The sequence below is a fragment of the Xenopus laevis genome, chromosome 3S (genome assembly GCF_017654675.1).
Source record: "Xenopus laevis strain J_2021 chromosome 3S, Xenopus_laevis_v10.1, whole genome shotgun sequence".
Lineage (NCBI taxonomy): Eukaryota > Metazoa > Chordata > Amphibia > Anura > Pipidae > Xenopus > Xenopus laevis.
In genome coordinates this window covers 63151670-63169205 of record NC_054376.1, presented here as the reverse complement: position 1 = coordinate 63169205, position 17536 = coordinate 63151670, and the positions used below count along the sequence as shown (strand labels likewise).

The following is a 17536-nucleotide window of genomic DNA, read 5'->3' as shown; positions in this document are numbered from 1 at the left end:
GTTTCTGTTCTGTGTTTTTAGCTGAACACTTGATGCCCCAATCAATGCTCTGAAGGGCAGCCCTCAAGGCACTAAAATTAGCTTTTCTGTAAATTCATTTTTGTGGCCCCAGTACATATTTGTTTTTTGCACCAGACATTAAATGATATAACATTATGGTCACTTTTACCCATGGGTTCAATGACTTGCACATTTGCTATAAGTTCTGGGTCATTTGAGATCACTAGATCCAGAATAGCATTTTTTCTGGTTGACTCCTCAATAACCTGTGCCATAAAATGTTCATGAAACAAGTTTATAAACTTTTTACCATTAAATGATCTGGCAGTACTATTGCTCCAGGAAATATCTGGGTAATTAAGGTCCCCATAATCATTACTTTACCCAAACTAGCAGCCTTTTCTATTTGCATCAGGAGCTTAGCCTCCTCCTCCTCACTTGCATTAGGGGGTCTGTAGCATACTCCTACAATTAATTTGTTTACAATTGGATTGAATTGAAGAACTCTACCCATAAGAGTTCTGCCCCATCATTTTCTAACATAACCTCCTCCTTTATATAAGTTTTTAAATCCTGCCTAACAAACAGACATACCCCTCCTCCTTTTCTATTGCCTCTGTCCCTCCGAAAAAAAGTATATCCGCTAATATTAACTGCCCAGTCATGCGGCTCATTCAGCCATGTTTCGGCCATACCAATCACATCATATTTTCCCTCCAGCACCTCCAGCTCTCCCATTTTACCAGTCAGATTCCTTGCATTTGCAAACATACATTTAATACTGGTACCATATTGAACAAATGATATGTGGTCCTCCCTATACTTAACAGTACCCCCAACCAAATCTCCTCCCCCATTTTCCCTTCCTTTGCCCACTATCTCATCTAACCTGTCTTCCACTGAAGCTTTTACTGAACCCCCCTCCATGCCTAGTTTAAAATCTCCTCCAACCGTCTAGCCATCTTCTCCCCCAAAACAGCTGCACCATCATCATTAAAGTGTAGCCCATCCCTTGCAAAGAGCCTATAGCTGACTGAGAACTCAACCCAGTTCTCTAAAAACCCAAAACCCTCCTCCCTACACCAATCTCTCAGCCACGCACTTTAAGAGCAGAATTTCCAGGGGGAGCAGCATCTGGGCTGCTGCCTCGAGGGGCAGCAGCCCCAAAATCACCCCTGCTTACAAGAATGAAACCCTTTCTATGTTGTTATTGAAATTCCTTGTATCTCCTCTAAAATGTCTTTGTTTTGGTTACAAAAGTCCCAGTTGTCAAGCCATTGATTGTAAGTTAGATCACCTTGAAACTTGAAATTATCAGGAGTACCAGTTTGTAGTCACCCACCCCAAGTGAATAAAATCGTTTACTATTGACTATTGCCATCTCCCCTCACCCAGACAGCCTTTGCACTGCTCAGGGTGGGTCATTTTAGTTTTATATATATGGCTATGGTGGAAGTTTACTGCAACCAGCTCAAGTGATGATCAATTCATGTGCATGCCAATGGGTTGCATAGACCAAAAGCTATTAAAAAACTTTATGTACTGTTTCGGTATTCAGTTTCGGAAACTATTTCAAGCTTTCACGGAGCTTCCTTCTTCTGCCTGCATTTTTTGGTGGCTTAGATATGCTGCTGGCACTCCAGAAGAAGATGGCCGTACTCAGTGAACTGTTCACTGGGCACTGCACAAAACACATCAAAATACTCAGGATCAACATGTTGGGTACTAATGTCAAAAAAACAATACAGTAATTCTGAAATAAGGAAAGAAGGCACTAACCTTCAAAACACAGCAGGAGGAAACTATGAAAAGAGAAAAGCCAAAGTTTTTACTCAACTTGTATGATACATATAAGTAGAAAAATCCAAAACTTTATTGGCTGTAATAAAACAATACTTTTACCCATAAAACCAAAAGGGAAGGCGCTAACCCATATTGGTAGCTATATAAACTTAACCATAATTGTAAGTAGAGCAGTGTATGTAATAAAATTTAGCAATTGCAGTAAGTATTTTGCGACAAAACATTTAACGCAAACTCCAGAGCAGGTGTTTTTCGCAGATTCGCTCATCACTAATACCAAATCCTCAAACAGAGAAGACTGCCAACTTATCGTTAAGACCTTGACAGAAAGCTGCACCGAAGACATCATTTTTCCAGGAAACGTCCCCAGTTAAAGTGTGAAAATCAATAGCATATTTATTCTGCAGCAGAGCGTGACAGCATGACTGGGTGATCCTCATAAAGAAGACTGAAGCCTTGATTATACATCCATAGTCCAAATTCTCCTGAAAGGAGGCATGAAAGAAGCAGCATTATGGCCAAGATTATGGTCAGACTGCATACAAAAAAGAAACAATTGATTAATGCACATTCCCTGGTCCCCTATTTCACAAGTAATTTAGTATCTAAGCAACTGCATGTATTTTGAAAAACAAAATTGTGATCATAAAATTGAGAAACCACCATACCACGTCAAGGTACACCCCATATGGTTGGTCCTAACTTTTTACTTCTGATCAAGTTTGTTCTGGGTTGGCACCTCCCTGCATAGTAGCATGTCTTGGGGTCAGTGTGTCCCCACCACGGCATCAAGGGCTTGATCCTCCCCATGCCAGTAGCATTTTATAATGGGGGGGGTAGCCAATACTGAAGAATTGATTACAGGATTGCCTCTTCCTTCCCCTTGCTTACGGCTTTAAAAAGAGTGATTGCCCAGGCCAATACCAAAGCAAAGGTCTCTTATGTCACAGCATTTATGAGGGAGAGGGTTATGGTTTCATAGGCTAGTCCTTGCTTGCGGCTTTTAAAGCAACCTCTTCCTGGCATGGGGTTGCAGGCATGAAGTTGCACTTCTTTTGTATTTTCATTTGGCCTTGGAGTGCTCCTACACTGCCACAATGGGTAATTTCAGCAAGACCTTTTCTGTAGAGCAAGGCAATAGCGTAGTCAAAGTTAGATTTCTCAGTAGGAAACTGGTTCAGAGTAAGTTCAAACTAAATGATACACTGATTGAAAAACCCACAACAGGTATCTGTATCACCCACATAACATAGAGCAACAGGGATCTTGGTCTCGGGAGCAGCAACAGCCGAGGGCACAAGAGATGCATGAGGATAAAGCTGAGTAGATTTAATTACATTTTGAAATACAATATGGGGCTAGACATTTTCCATGTTGCCCTCAGTCATGTGACTTGTGCTATGATAAGCATCAGTCACTCTTTATTGCAAGTTGGAGTGATAACACCGTCCTCCCTCCCACCCTCCCAGTAGTCCATCAACAGAACAATGGGAAGTAACAGAAATAACAGCTCTTTGACACAAGATAACCTTTCCCTGGTAGATATGAGAATAGCACTCTACAGTAAAAATACATGACCCACTGCAACTCCACCAGTTACATTGAGTAGGATAAACAATAGCTTATCTGAAAGCTGTTTCTTAGGGAAGAGCTGGCAGTTTCTAAAAGCACAGGGTTAGACACAATGACCTGCTTGATGGCTGCTTACACATCAATATTACAGCTAAGAAAACAGACTTGTTGGTTCAGGAATACAAATTTTATATAATATATAATTTTATCTTATAGAGTGAATTATTTGTAATGTATAAAGTGTAATTTAGAAATAAAACTGCACAATAAAAACAGAGGCTTTTCAGGGGTCCTTACGGCCCGAGGCGGCCTTTCTGATGCAGCCCTCCCCCGCATACCATTTAAAGTGTTGGAGAGGGTGTGGGGAGTGCATAAAAATACAGAATCCCTTTAAAGGGGACCCGTAACCCAAAAAGATTATTCAAAATCCTATTTTATCACATCAATCAAGCAAAATGAACTATAATTACACAATATAAATTATTTGAATCTTGTTTCCTTCAGTCTGGGAATTCAAAATGATAGCAAGCAGGCAGCAGCCATTTTGTGGACACTGTTATTAAGAAAAGACTTGTATCATCTCAGAATCTTGTTTGTGCACCAGAATGGGGGACCTGATGTCCATCCCCATGCCCTGGCTACACAATTATATGGTAAAGAGAACGGGGGAATATGGGGAGAGCAGTGACATCTAAGAAGTGCTGAATGGAAAGTGAAAGTAATTGTCTGCCCCGCCTCTATGCCACAGGCATAGAGGAGGGGCAGACAATATTTGATTGACAGCTGAGATTTTTAAATGAGTTTACAACAGCTATGAATGCTTTAATAAAAAATAGAAATTGGATTTCATGTTTAATTTGAAAAGGACTTTTATTGTACCGATTTTTGTGTCTGGGTGACGGGTCCACTTTAAGAAGAGCTTCCAGGACACTCTTAGGGGCCGATTCATTAACTTCGAGTGAAGGATTCGAAGTAAAAAAACTTAGAATTTCGAAGTTTTTTTGGGTTACTTCGACCATCGAATGGGCTACTTCGACTACGACTTCAAATCGAAGGATTCGAAGTAAAAATCGTTCGACTATTCGACCATTCGATAGTCGAAGTACTGTCTCTTTAAAAAAAACTTCGACCCCCTAGTTCGCCATCTAAAAGCTACCGAAGTCAATGTTAGCCTATGGGGAAGGTCCCCATAGGCTTGCCTAACTTTTTTTGATCGAAGGATATTGCTTCGATCATTGGATTTAAATCTTTCGAATCGTTCGAATCGAAGTATTTAACCGTTCGATCGAAGGAATAATCCTTCGATCGTTCGATCGTACTATCTGCGCTAAATCCTTCGACTTCGATATTCGAAGTCGAAGGATTTCAATTCCCAGTCGAATATCGAGGGTTAATTAACCCTCGATATTCGACCCTTAGTGAATCAGCCCCTAAGTAAGCAGCTGGCCCAGCAGCCTGAGAGGGCTCCATGTTGGCCCAAATTAACACGTTCTGGGAGATAGGATCCCTGGAACTGCTTGGGAGGTTGCACTTTTTGTTTAGCAGGAGAGCCCTGCGTGAACCGAACCAGGAATGCATTATAACTGGGATGTCACAATGGCACTACAGTAATGTTATAATTATATGATTGTACTTCCATAATTGTCATTGTTTAATACTAACTGGAATTTTAAAACTAGAATATATACTATTGCAAGGTATCGTGATGTAATTTTATAGTTGTGATATAATATGTATCCAATTGTCTTAGGTTATAGATAAAATCGAATAGGTGACTTGGTCTAAGTTCATAATGTTAGATGAATTGCAGATAAAAAAATGAAATCAAAAGCCTGAAACACATTTGTAGCTTATTATAAATGCACAAATTACTGTAATTTTTTTTTATGTTTATATATAATTGAATAAAAAAATGCATGTAAATTAACTTTAAGTGAGTTATTGTTGTTATCATATTCTAGGGGGCCCATTTACTTAGCTCGAGTGAAGGAATAGAGGAAAAAAACGTCGAATTTCGAATGTTTTTTTGGCTACTTCGACCTTCGATTACAACTTCGACTCGAACGATTCGAACTAAAAATCGTTCGACTATTCCACCATTAGATAGTCGAAGTACTGTCTCTTTAAGAAAAAACTTCGACCCCCTAGTTCGCCACCTAAAAGCTACCGAAGTCAATGTTAGCCTATGGGGAAGGTCCCCATAGGCTTTGCTAGCTTTTTTTGGTTGTACAAAAATCGTTCGATCGATGGAATAAAATCCTTTGAATGGAACGATTTTTTCGTTCGATCTTTAATCAATCGAATAGAGCTAAATCCTTCGACTTCGATATTCGAAGTCGAGGGATTTAACTCGAATAATTAACCCTCGATATTCAACCTTAAGTAAATTTGCCCTTAAATGTACCAACCGTGGTAACAACTGGCCAACCATTCTGTACATACCATACTCCATGTTGCAACACAGAAAACTTCTGCTACTGTTTAGTAATTTAGTGAGAGAGTCAAACAACGGTTATTTGAGGAACTTATGAAAATAAGATTGTGTTACTAATAGGGATGCACCGAATCCACTTTTTTGGATTCGGCCGAACCCCCGAACCCTTTGTGAAAGATTCGGCCGAATACCGAACCGAATCCAAACCCTAATTTGCATATACAAATTAGGGGTGGGAAGGGGAAAACATTTTTTACTTCCTTGTTTTGTGACAAAAAGTCATGCGATTTACCTCCCCACCCCTAATTTACATATGCAAATTAGGATTTAGATTCGGTTCGGCCAGGCAGAAGGATTCAGCCGAATCTGAATCCTGCTGAAAAAGGCCGAATCCTGGCCGAATCCCAAACCGAATCCTGGATTCAGTGCATCCCTAGTTACTAATAAACATTTATAATTCTAAACTGAATATAACAATAAAGCTGATAATGCACACTCCTATATGAGAGCAGGAATGCTAAAAGAAGATAAAGAATGTTGTCTTCAGCTGCTCAGTTTAGTCACATGAAAATAAAGGTTCTGGATTGTTTTGATCAGAGGTTGTGTAGCAAATGCAAATCTTGTATGCAGCACAAGCCAAATCATTCCACTAGTAAGCCCCACAGCATGAAACCTGCTTGTTATAAATGTATTTACTTAGTATCATTTATGGTAATTCTAAATATGCATGGGACTTGTTACAACATACTTGGAACATTCAAACACTCCAATGGTATACTATATCCTCTGAATTAATCTCTTCCATTATATGTTCTACACAATCAATTCTGATATTGCACCAGATGCTGTAATTCACCAGCTTTGCATATGTAAGAGTAAACTATATATTATACACAAAAGCCATGAATATCCTGTAAATTATATCCTTAAAACAGTTACTAATAAACGGAGCTTAGTGTTGTCATTTTTGTCACATGACTCACTAAAACTTGTGTATTACAATAAAAAAAGTACCTCTTGTTGGAAGTAACCTCGGAAGGCCTTGTGGTTTTATATGATCATGGAACTCCTTAGTGACTTATAATATCCTTAAATTTACAATACGGGGTACTTTATTTACTATATATATATATATATATATATATATATATATATATATATATATATATATATATATATTACAGGGTGGGACTGGGCTGGCGGGACACCGGGAAATAATTTGGTGGCCCAGATCCACACCCAGATCCGCTTCTTAATGCCACAACCTCCCTGTAATAACTACTGCTTACCCTGGTGTGCCCGATGGCATGCGGGGATGCCCGCCATGCCTTCGGTGGGGACGCCTGGCGCATGCGTCCTGTCCCTTCTGTGCCCGGTTCCCCTCTGGTGCGCACGCCGGCGCATTTACAGGTTTATGCACCGGCGTGATTACGTCATTGCGCATTGGCGCGAAGTTCAAATAGTATAAAAGGGGAATTCAGTATACAACTCATTGCCCGTTGTTAGGTTCTATTTGTAAAGTTCCTAGGTGCCTTGCCTTTGTGTATTCTTTCCTGATATTACTGGTTTGACCCTTGCTTTGCCTGTGACTATTCTGATCCTCTCCAATCCAGACCTTTGCCTGCCTGATTACTCAGACCTCTCCGATCCTGATCCTAGCCTGCTTGTGACCACAATTCTACACTCTCCAATCCTGATTCTGGCCTGTCTGACTATTCTACTCTGCTTGTGCTGGCCCGGCCTGCCTGTTCCATGCTGTGTTGTCTGGCCTGCCCTCCTGAGTTGTTCTTCCATTCCAGTATCTTGGTGAGACAATCATGCCGCTTTGCTCGTCCAGAACCGTTAGCTTTGCTCCTCTCTCAAATAAGACCTGGCGGCATCCAATTAGCCGAGGGCTCCTTCCGAGGTGAAAGGCAGCGGTTATAGGTGGAAGTGAGACCGAGACCAGGGAGCTTAGCTTGGGTTCTGGATTTAGGGTGCCTATTTGTGACACTCCCTTTGTCAGTTGGTCGAAAACAAAAATATTTTGCGCGTACTTGGCACAGCGTGCATGCGCACAAACACGACACCACGTGCAGGGGGACTGGAGGGGGTCCGACCCTGTGTGTGTGTGTGTGTTGTGTATATATATATATATATATATATATATATATATATATATATATATATATATATATACATGAATCCTGTAAGACTGTTGTTAATGCATTAACCCTGTCAGTTATACTCTGAAACTAATGAGAACAAGTTCCCAAAGCAGTGCATTGCAACAATGATCACTTTAATAATAACAGAATGACTTCAGTAGAGCTGAATATGTGTATCAGTTGTGCCTGTTTTTAAATATTGTAAAAGCAGCATGCACTATTAAGCAAACATCAGCAGAAGTTGCAAGGCCTGGGTCCTGCGATAAAGGTACCCAGAGGAAGCAGGACACTTTCTGGTCCCCTGTACAACTCTCACAATGTGTCCTCTGGGTGGAGACAGCTCCTGGAGACAATTGCATGCAGGGAGAAAGGGGGCAGGGAATCTGCAAGTGTGCAAATTCCCTAGCTATCTGCAAGTTAAATACTCAGATCCTCTTTGACAGAAAGAGAAATAGCTCAGAGAACCAAGCTAACTCTCTGCTGTGAAGTCTGGGAAACCTGTTTTGCAACTTGCAGGTTGGTAACAGCACTTTGCAAGGCATCTTAAGGCATCTCTAAGATTGTTTTTTTATAGCATCTTAGCATGTGCAAGTGACTCCCAGTCATTTCTTCTGCAGCAATTCTCATCAGCGATTGTGCGTTTGTCACTGGTATGGATGGGTACAGGTATGAGGGATATGCTCAGCAAGGACTCTATGACTACCGGCTTATAGTAGGTGATGTGAAGGAACCCCCAATTTCACCATCTCACAATTCATATAGGCGCTCAATGATCAACGGCTGCTCCCCTATACACAGTGGCCATCTCCATGGGCATGAGACAGCAGCACAAAGGTACAGCACCACCCGGCTGCAGGCAGGGTATGAACCTGAGAGGTAAGAGGTAAAATTAGGTTGAACAAATTCCCAGCTCCTTCCCTGGTATTGTCGGGCTACTAATTATGTATTTTCATTATTTTCTATGACGTTTTATTTTAAGGGATTGCAATATTGTTGTGTATGTAACAGCAAACTGTCCAAAGACTGTGACACCTTGAGCTGACGCATTCTGGGAAATTTATGGTTTGGAACTTCAGTTTAGTAAACTAAAGTAATTTGTAATATTGCAGACTTTACATTTACATTTTTGGCAATACTATGAATACATGTTTTACAGATCACCCTTCACTTTTGTTATAGTGATAAACACTTGCATGGTGTGTTCTTAGCCTGCATCTAAGGGTCAGTATGTACCTTTAATTAAAATAATTCTGACTGAAAGTTATTTATAAAATAATATGCATGTCATCCCCAGGAATAATGCTCCCCCACACCGTTTTTACACAGTATTTTCAGTGGTACAACCACACACATTTCTCAGAATTACTCAGTATAATAAGTTAGGTTACTGAGTGTTTCCCTAAAGGAAACTAGGCAGCAAGACCACTTCCAGTGTTATATAGTGAGTTGAATATGAAAGCTTTGGGCAGCTGTCCCACCAAAAATATATATATTTCATGAATAACATCGCAACCTCAAAGTTGGTTGCTGCAGATGGCAAGCAAATGATTGTTCAAAATGTGATACAATCCCTTCCCGGGAAATTACACTTTGCTGCTATAATACAAATAAGTTATATTATGCTATTTAATGCTTAACCACACAAAATTTTCATAGTTACACTGCCAGGTTTGCATAAAGAAGGGGTAATATAGTTCTTTTTGACTTAGCCATGTATGTGTGTATATATATATATATATATATATATATATATACACAGTATATCATTTTTTATTTATTTATTTTCTTTCTAAAACATAAGAGCTTAAGGTTTACCATAAAATATCTCTTTACATTTGTCACTCTCTGATGTCATCCTCCTGATCAATGGTCCTCCCACATATACCAGAGTGATATTTATATTTTTGTGCACACTATAACAGCGAAAAAGTTCCTATACTGAAAAATGTGTATTATTAAAAACAATAGGGCTTATTTACTTATGCTATATTCCAGTGCAAGAGCACTGCCAAGTGAAAAATTGTGCTTCTTAGTGCTTATTCAGTCTGGGGCATAGCTGCACTCTACAGGAGTTGAAATCAACTGCAATGTATGAAAAAAAATTCAGATTTTCCAAACTTGGGTGAATGGGATCGACCCACAAGGTAGAATCAAATTTGAATCAAATTCGATTCAAGTTTTTTTCTACAAAAAAAACCTTGATTTTCACAAAGGCTGCAAACAACTCCAAATTGATCTCCATAGGCTAAAACAGCAATTCAGCAGGTTAACAGTGGCGATACATTTTGAAAATCAAATTCTAATTTTTTAAAATACTCAAATTGAGTTTTAACTATTCCCTAGTTAGTAGATACACTATTCCCTAGTTAGTAAAAAAATTCAAAAATTCGAATTTGAAAATTCGAGTTTTTTTGTTTTTTTTTTACTTCGACCCTTGATAAATCTGCCCCTTAATGTACCCACCTATGGCAAGGCAAGTACATGGCTTCATTGAGGTCTGCATACAGCAGGTGATTTCCTAAAATCAAACACGTTACATTTCCTACAGTATCACATTTTCTGGTAACATTATTATATATTTAAAAGTAAATCATTTTCATTTTTTTACAAATTTTCTCACATTTAGCTAGAGATGCTAAAGCAGAATAACTAATTGTCATTTTCCCCTCCACAAACATCTTTAAATCAGTCATTTCTGTGTTAACTATTAACATTATTATGGACAATTATTTACGTTGCTCATTTTATGTAGCACTGGGCACAAATTCTCAGTCTGCTTTTAATTTTTAGTGTATGCAGATTCTATGGTATTCCATGCAGGCTATAGCATAAATAACATAGAAGTGGATATATAATGAAGAAATTATGAAATATTCAATACATGTCCACTGCAAAATCTTTTTTTGGATCAAAAAGCTTCTATAGTCTAGAAAATATGATGTATCTGTCTGAAGGGTAAAATATTTTTGACAGTTCCTTAGAACTTCCCTCTGCATTTAATGGCTGCCATAAAATCTCATCAGGTGTGACATTATCCTATAGGTATACAGGTATGGGATCTGTCATCCAGGAACCAATTATGTAGAAAGCTCCAAATTATTGAAAGGCCGGCTAGACTTCATTATAATCAAATAATCCAAATTTTAAAAAATGATTTCCTTTCTCTCTGTAGTAATAATACAGTATGTTGTAATCAATCCAAAATAATATATAATTAATCCTTATTGTAAGCATAACCAGCCTATTGGGTTTATTTAATGTTTACATGATTTTCTAGTAGAGTTAAGGTATGAAGATCTGGAAAGATATGTTATCCGGAAACCCCAGGTCCTAAGCATTCTGGATAACAGGTCCCATACCTGAAAAAATGTGCTGAAAACACTTCTATCAAACCCACATGCTTCAAGCAGTGCACAATGGCGTCATTGTTATGTGCATATTTTTGGGCCCCTACCTTTTGTTTATGCTTACTGGAGATACTATTAAATATTGCAATAAATGTGGGTTTATTTTCCCTTGAAAACAGCAAAATCTACTTTATAGTTTTCACTCACCCCAGTCAGTATCTAAAGGAGAACATATTAATTAAAACAAGGTACATAAATCAATATTTGAGTTGCAAAGCGCAGGTTAAGATACACAAGTATTGCTGTGCTCCGGAGCTAATGCACATACAGTACTATTCGTAAACTAGTACTGCCCTGTTATTGACAAGAATGCTTTTCATAATCTTTTCAGTAAAAAGGTAGTGTGCTCAGTGATGCTCAGTTTTAAGAGATATCAAAGAGTAACTAATAAAAAGGTTTATGCATCTAGTACCTTGATACACAATGGGCTGTTTTTAGTCTTCCAATGATTAAAGTTGTATATTTAAATCTCGGACAATACATAATAGTATGGTAAGGCCATGGTGGGGGAGGACGTATAGACTATCACCTTTGTCTTGGATGCCAACGCTCCTTAACTGTCTGTTTGTGCATCACGTTGTATTTCACAAGCATCAAGAACTACCATATGAATGTGGTTTTTTTTTAAAAGAATTCCTAATTTTTGTTTTAGTATAGGCAGGGGTACATAAGAGAAGAAAATAGCACACGTATATGATGTTTCCATATTCAAGTATATGCATTACTCTTTCAATGTCCATAATGGTTGCAGTGTCATTCTGTAGCATCGAAAATGTTCCTGCTATATGCATTAATTGTTCATTCTTTACAATAGCCCCATCCAGTAGTAAATACAGCAATATTCCAGACCCAGACCAATGAAAAAAACTATTTACTTGTTGCAGAATCAATGTGAGTTCAGAGAAGGAAAACATCTACAGTAAAAGCCTTTGGTTTCTGTCAGAGCCATGAATAAATATACACAGTGTAATGGAGGTGCATTGTGCCCTGTATTTTTAATTATGAGCTACAAACAAATGTGCCTGTCCATGTATTCCAGATGTAAGGTTATTTATGTCAGCAGTAATGCATTGACCACAGCAGCACAAAAGGCTGATCATAAAGATAGGGCTCCTTCACTTGTGGGACCCCTAATGTAGCCAGTAACCTACCCACAGAAACTCCTTCTTATTAACTGGGAAAAATACAATTCACTGTTTTTCTCATGTAAACAATGCAAGTTTTTACACAAAAAACTTTAACTTTAAAGAGTACTTAATTAGAAAAACAGCAGTAAATCATAAGTTGCTATGTAAAGGAGTGAGGAGTGATCTTACATAAATGAAACTGCAACTTGTGGCATGTACACGTGTATACTGGACCTGAAATGTGCATCACTTGATTGGTACATTCAGATAAGTGATTCAGCATATGCTGCTGTCAGCACTCTTGGGGGGGGGGGGGTTAGCTGTATCATATTGTTCTTTGCCTTGTCATTGAACTTAAAATTCTCCTTTTTTAGCCCACAAATATTCATGTATGGTAATTCCATGTATACACACTGGCTATATTTTTCATCATTCAACTTTCATTTAAGTAGATACACATATAACATCAATTATGGGTTCATATCATTTATGTTGTGTCCCAATTGCATACAATTTAAGTGCTCATAGAGTGTATAACATAAAGCAGAACTAAATCACAACCATCTTAAACAATAGCACTTGGGTCAGACTCATCTTCAGTAAAGCTCCACATACCAAACATTACAGTAAGCGTACATATGTAATTATAGGGGTCATAGGGCTGAAGTAAACACTCTTAGTTGGTAAGCTGCAGAAGAGGCTAGGTTGGCAAGTGTTATGTTAACTGCATAAAGAAAACAATTCATGCAACTGCAGCCCTGGCCCATTATACACACATGTGTTTTTAATTCAATGTTAGTGTCCACTGTCCAGAGGATTCCGAGGTGTGTTCACCATGGGTACATAGTGTCACACACAATATTTTAGGTTTTAGGTATGATATTACTCAGGGTTCTAGTGATTAAGCATTATTCATTCCTATCTACCAGACAATTTGTTCGTTTTTTGTGATAAGATGTTCCCAATTAGCGAAGACAAGACCTATGTACAACACTATGAGATAGGAGCAAAATAACAACAAGCCAGATGCAAATGACTGATAGAGAAGTTGGGTAAGTCAAAGAATTTGACCTTATGTTCCCTTTGTGCAGAGTCATCACACACAACGGAAAAAGTGAATATAGAAATTCTGCAAAATTACTTGCAGACTCAGGGCATGTGCTGCTGGCAGTCTGATAGGGTTAAACCACCTCCCTGTTTGTCTAAATCGGCTTCTGGTTGAAGCTCATACTGTGCAATGACAGGGATTACTTTTTGCTTAACTTAGGATAGATAGGGACATGACATCTATTAATCCAAGCTGGTTGTGTCAAACTAATTTTAGCCAACAATTCACTCAGAGGACACTCAATGAAATATGCATCTTTTCCTGTTAGATTTACCGTAGGTAAATTTAAAGAAGCATAAATGATTAAAGAAATGGTACTGTTTATTAATGTATTGATGTAACAAATGCCCAAATATACTAATCATCATGACATATTTTAGGGACAGGGCCGTGATGTAGGCTACGTGTCCTGCCCCACCCTACCTTGAGTGTCTTAATAACATGCAAGGTCTGGGGTAGGTAGGGGAATGAGCAGGAAGATACCTGTGTGCCTCCCCTCTCCTGCCCATAGAACATTTTGGATTTTTTTCTTCTAATGTCGGTAGCTACATCAAATCAGGGGTTGACAAAAGTACTGTAATATTAAATACAAGGTCTTCCCTGAAGGTGGCACTATAGCATAAAGTTCTTTTGCATTTATTTGACAACAGAAATACTAAAATTTGGACGTATAATATTTTTCTGGTGGGAAAATAGTTTCCTTACAAGTACCTTTTCATGAAAATTAGCTTTAAGTTACAGAAAGTGCTTGTCACTCCTCACTTCCCAGCAGAAGATTTTTTTAAAATGGGATCACCCAGAATTACAGAATCTGGGCTGTAAAGAACAGGCTAGCCTCATATTATTGTCACAGGCTCCAGTGGTGGCTGGATTTAATTAAGGATGCAGAGTTGGTTTTTTATATCCTATCACAAGTAGTAGGTTTTTTTCAGATTTATAACTATTGAACTTTTAGTTTTACATTATTTTTTTTTTGCATTTTGTCATTTGCAAACAGGAAAAAATCTTGGATTGAAGAATTTACATATACATTGTTAAATACATAAACTGTAATAAAATAAAATAAACATTAAACAGATTTATTACACACACAGCACAGTTTACATTTTGGCAGTAGAGAAGTTTTCTATTTAAACTTTGCAACGTAATGCTTCTTTTTGAAAAAGACCATGGATATTTTAATATATCTGAAAATGTGCTTTGCAAGGATTTTACCACTAGTGTCATTCAGGACATTTAAAACTGTTCAGACTTGAGAGTCTATCTGAAGCATACGTGTGTGTGTGTGTATAAGCATACATGTGCATCTGTTCAAATTGACAGTTTGATAAAGGAAGGTGCCATGCTGAAGCCCATTAATGCACTAGTGCATTGTAAATAGAACATTGGAGGCTCAAAATTATGCCCACATCCTCATATGGAACCATCTTATTGCTGCACTCAATAGGCCAGTACACTTTATATTTTACTTTTAGCTGAATCTGCATTTTTAAAAAGTACCTTTGTTCTCTTTATACTGTATTTTTGCAGTTTGTTTTAACTCATAATGATCTTGTATCTGTAGGACCACAGTTTAAATGCTGAACTGAAGAGCTGCATAAAGTTTAATAACTCAAAAATCACTAAAAAATAAACTGTTGCAAAACATTTCACCCCCTTTACTTCTCATCTTCCTACTTAAAATTTAGTATTTTTGACAATTCTAGGGAATAATATGAAGGAAAACACTCAGTCAGGTTCATTTATAGCAGGGATCGCCAACCTTTTTGTACTTGTGAGCCACATTCAGATGTAAAAAGAGTTGAGGAGCAACACAAGAATGAAAAATGTTACTGGGTGGTGCAAAATAAGGATTGTGATTGGCTATTTGGTAGCCCCCTATGTGGACTGACAGTCTACAAGAGGCTCTGTTTGCCAGTACACCCGATTTTTATGCAACCAAAACTTGCCTCCAAAGAAGGAATTCAAAAATTAGCATCTGCTTTGAGGCCACTGGGAGCAACATCCAAGGTGTGAGCTACTGGTTGGGGATCACTGATTTATAGAATGCAAGGTAGGATGCAAAGTGCAAACCACTGGTGTAAATTGAAATTTTTTGCTATTTCTACTGTCTTCACATTGCTGCACACTTCTGCGGTGTGCAGCAGAGAGCTGCAGCCAGCTACAAGAATAGCACTGCTTTCACTTGGCAGCACTGTATTCATGATGGGTGAGGCTAAGGTATGGGCACTTGCATCTCATGCTCTTGCACTTCTAGTAAATAACCCCCGGCCCAGTGTCTCTATAAATGTATGAAATGTGGACACAGTCATTAAGTCATTGAAAAACAAGAACTAGTTTAAAAATGTTTTACAACACTAGTTTATAAAACAAAGTTCTCTTTAAGGCAACAGGCAAGTATTTACTCCCCCAGCATAAAAATTGTTACACAACTTTGTTTATATATGAAACCTTATAAGGTGAACTGAGGCGTAAAAAGCAGTCATGTAACTGGCTAAGCTAATTTGCAGCACTGATAGGGCTTAGGCAAAGCTTTGACGTGTTACAGAAGTGCTAAAAATGATATTGTGCTCTATGTAATATTGGTAATGATATGATTAAATAATAATCATACCATCCTTGTAAGCCTGATTCTTATGCTCTTTTGAATGTTGCCCTCTACCCCCATCTAATTAATTAATTAATTAATTAACTAACACTTTTTTAAAACTCAGCCTTAATCTAGTAGTTTTCTATTTTTTTTTTTTTTTTGGTTCAAACCAAAGAAAGCGCTAACATTTATTCAGGGACCTTGCTAGTTTTAAACGAGGTTACAGATACAATATACTGTATGAAAACATTACTGTATATTCAGCAATAGTTCCAATAAATTCTTTGACAGAAATTCCACCATCCCCGACCTTTAATCTAGGCTTCTTTGAGTACCTAGGACAACAAATAGATATTTTTGACTGGCTGCCACCTAGAAACTACTCCAGGCCCCAGAGTAGCAGTTTGGGAACCACTATCTTATTGTTTCTATGCTTTTTGTCTAGAGTTGCATTACTCCATTCTGCATATTAGTTTTCTACCATAACCTATTAAAAATTATGCTGAAAGGCAGGGACCTCTTCCACTGTTATTATATTTGTGTATATCTGTTGCAGAATGTTAATTTTTAAATGGCTGCAGGTCAACCTGTATGGGTGGAATGATATAAAATGTACAAATACTTCCCACTATTTAATGACCTGAGATGACACTATGCCTAGTTGTGTTTACATGCTGAGAACTGATAAGTTATCATCAAAGAAAGCTTCAGAAACGTGACAGTTCACCAATACAAAAACATAATATCATGCATAATTCTCTGACAGCACCTGTCAGCATTCTTGAGAAAATATTTCAACTGGGTGCTGGAGTTTGGTAAAAACAACTACTCCTTCAGCATCCCCTGTGTGAACTACACGAGTTACAGGTAAAGGATTTAAATTTCAACTTAAATATATATCAGCAATATATCGGCTACCAATTCTGTTTACAAATAGACATAATATAGCATGGTATGCTATTATTGCTCTGCTGTAATGCTATTGTTTTAGAATTAGCAACTACAGGTATGGAATCCGTTATCTGGAAACCTGTTATCTAGAAAGCTACGAATTACAGGGAAGGCCATTTTCCATAGACTCCAATTTATCCAAAAAATCCCAATTTTTAAGTGATTTCCTTTTTCTCTGTAATAATAAAACAGTACATTGTACTTAATTCAAACTAAGATATAGTTAATCCTTATTGGCAGCAAAACCAGCCTATTGGGTTTATTTCATGTTTACATGATTTTTAGTAGAGTTAAAGTATAAAGATCCAAATTATGGAAAGGTCTGTTATCCAGAAAGCCCCAGGCCCCAAGCATTCTGGATAAGAGACCCAATACCTGTATATCAAGTTGTACTTGA

At 37.9% G+C, this 17536-nt stretch overlaps 1 protein-coding gene across 8 annotated transcripts in view; it reads left to right on the top strand.

Annotated features, from left to right (window-relative positions):
- The first annotated feature begins 8561 nt into the window (after positions 1-8561).
- LOC108713018 (inosine-5'-monophosphate dehydrogenase 1) overlaps positions 8562-17536 on the top strand; it is a 65400-nt gene continuing 56425 nt past the window's right edge. For 3 of the 8 annotated variants that reach the window (XM_041588418.1, XM_041588416.1, XM_041588421.1), the window contains exon 1: positions 8565-8832. In XM_041588418.1, coding sequence (XP_041444352.1) covers positions 8609-8832 — 224 coding nt within the window. In that variant the 5' untranslated portion in view covers positions 8565-8608. Of the gene's footprint in view, positions 8833-17536 lie in introns of all 8 variants that reach the window. The other 5 variants (XM_041588419.1, XM_041588414.1, XM_041588431.1 and 2 more) reach the window with 4 other exon arrangements.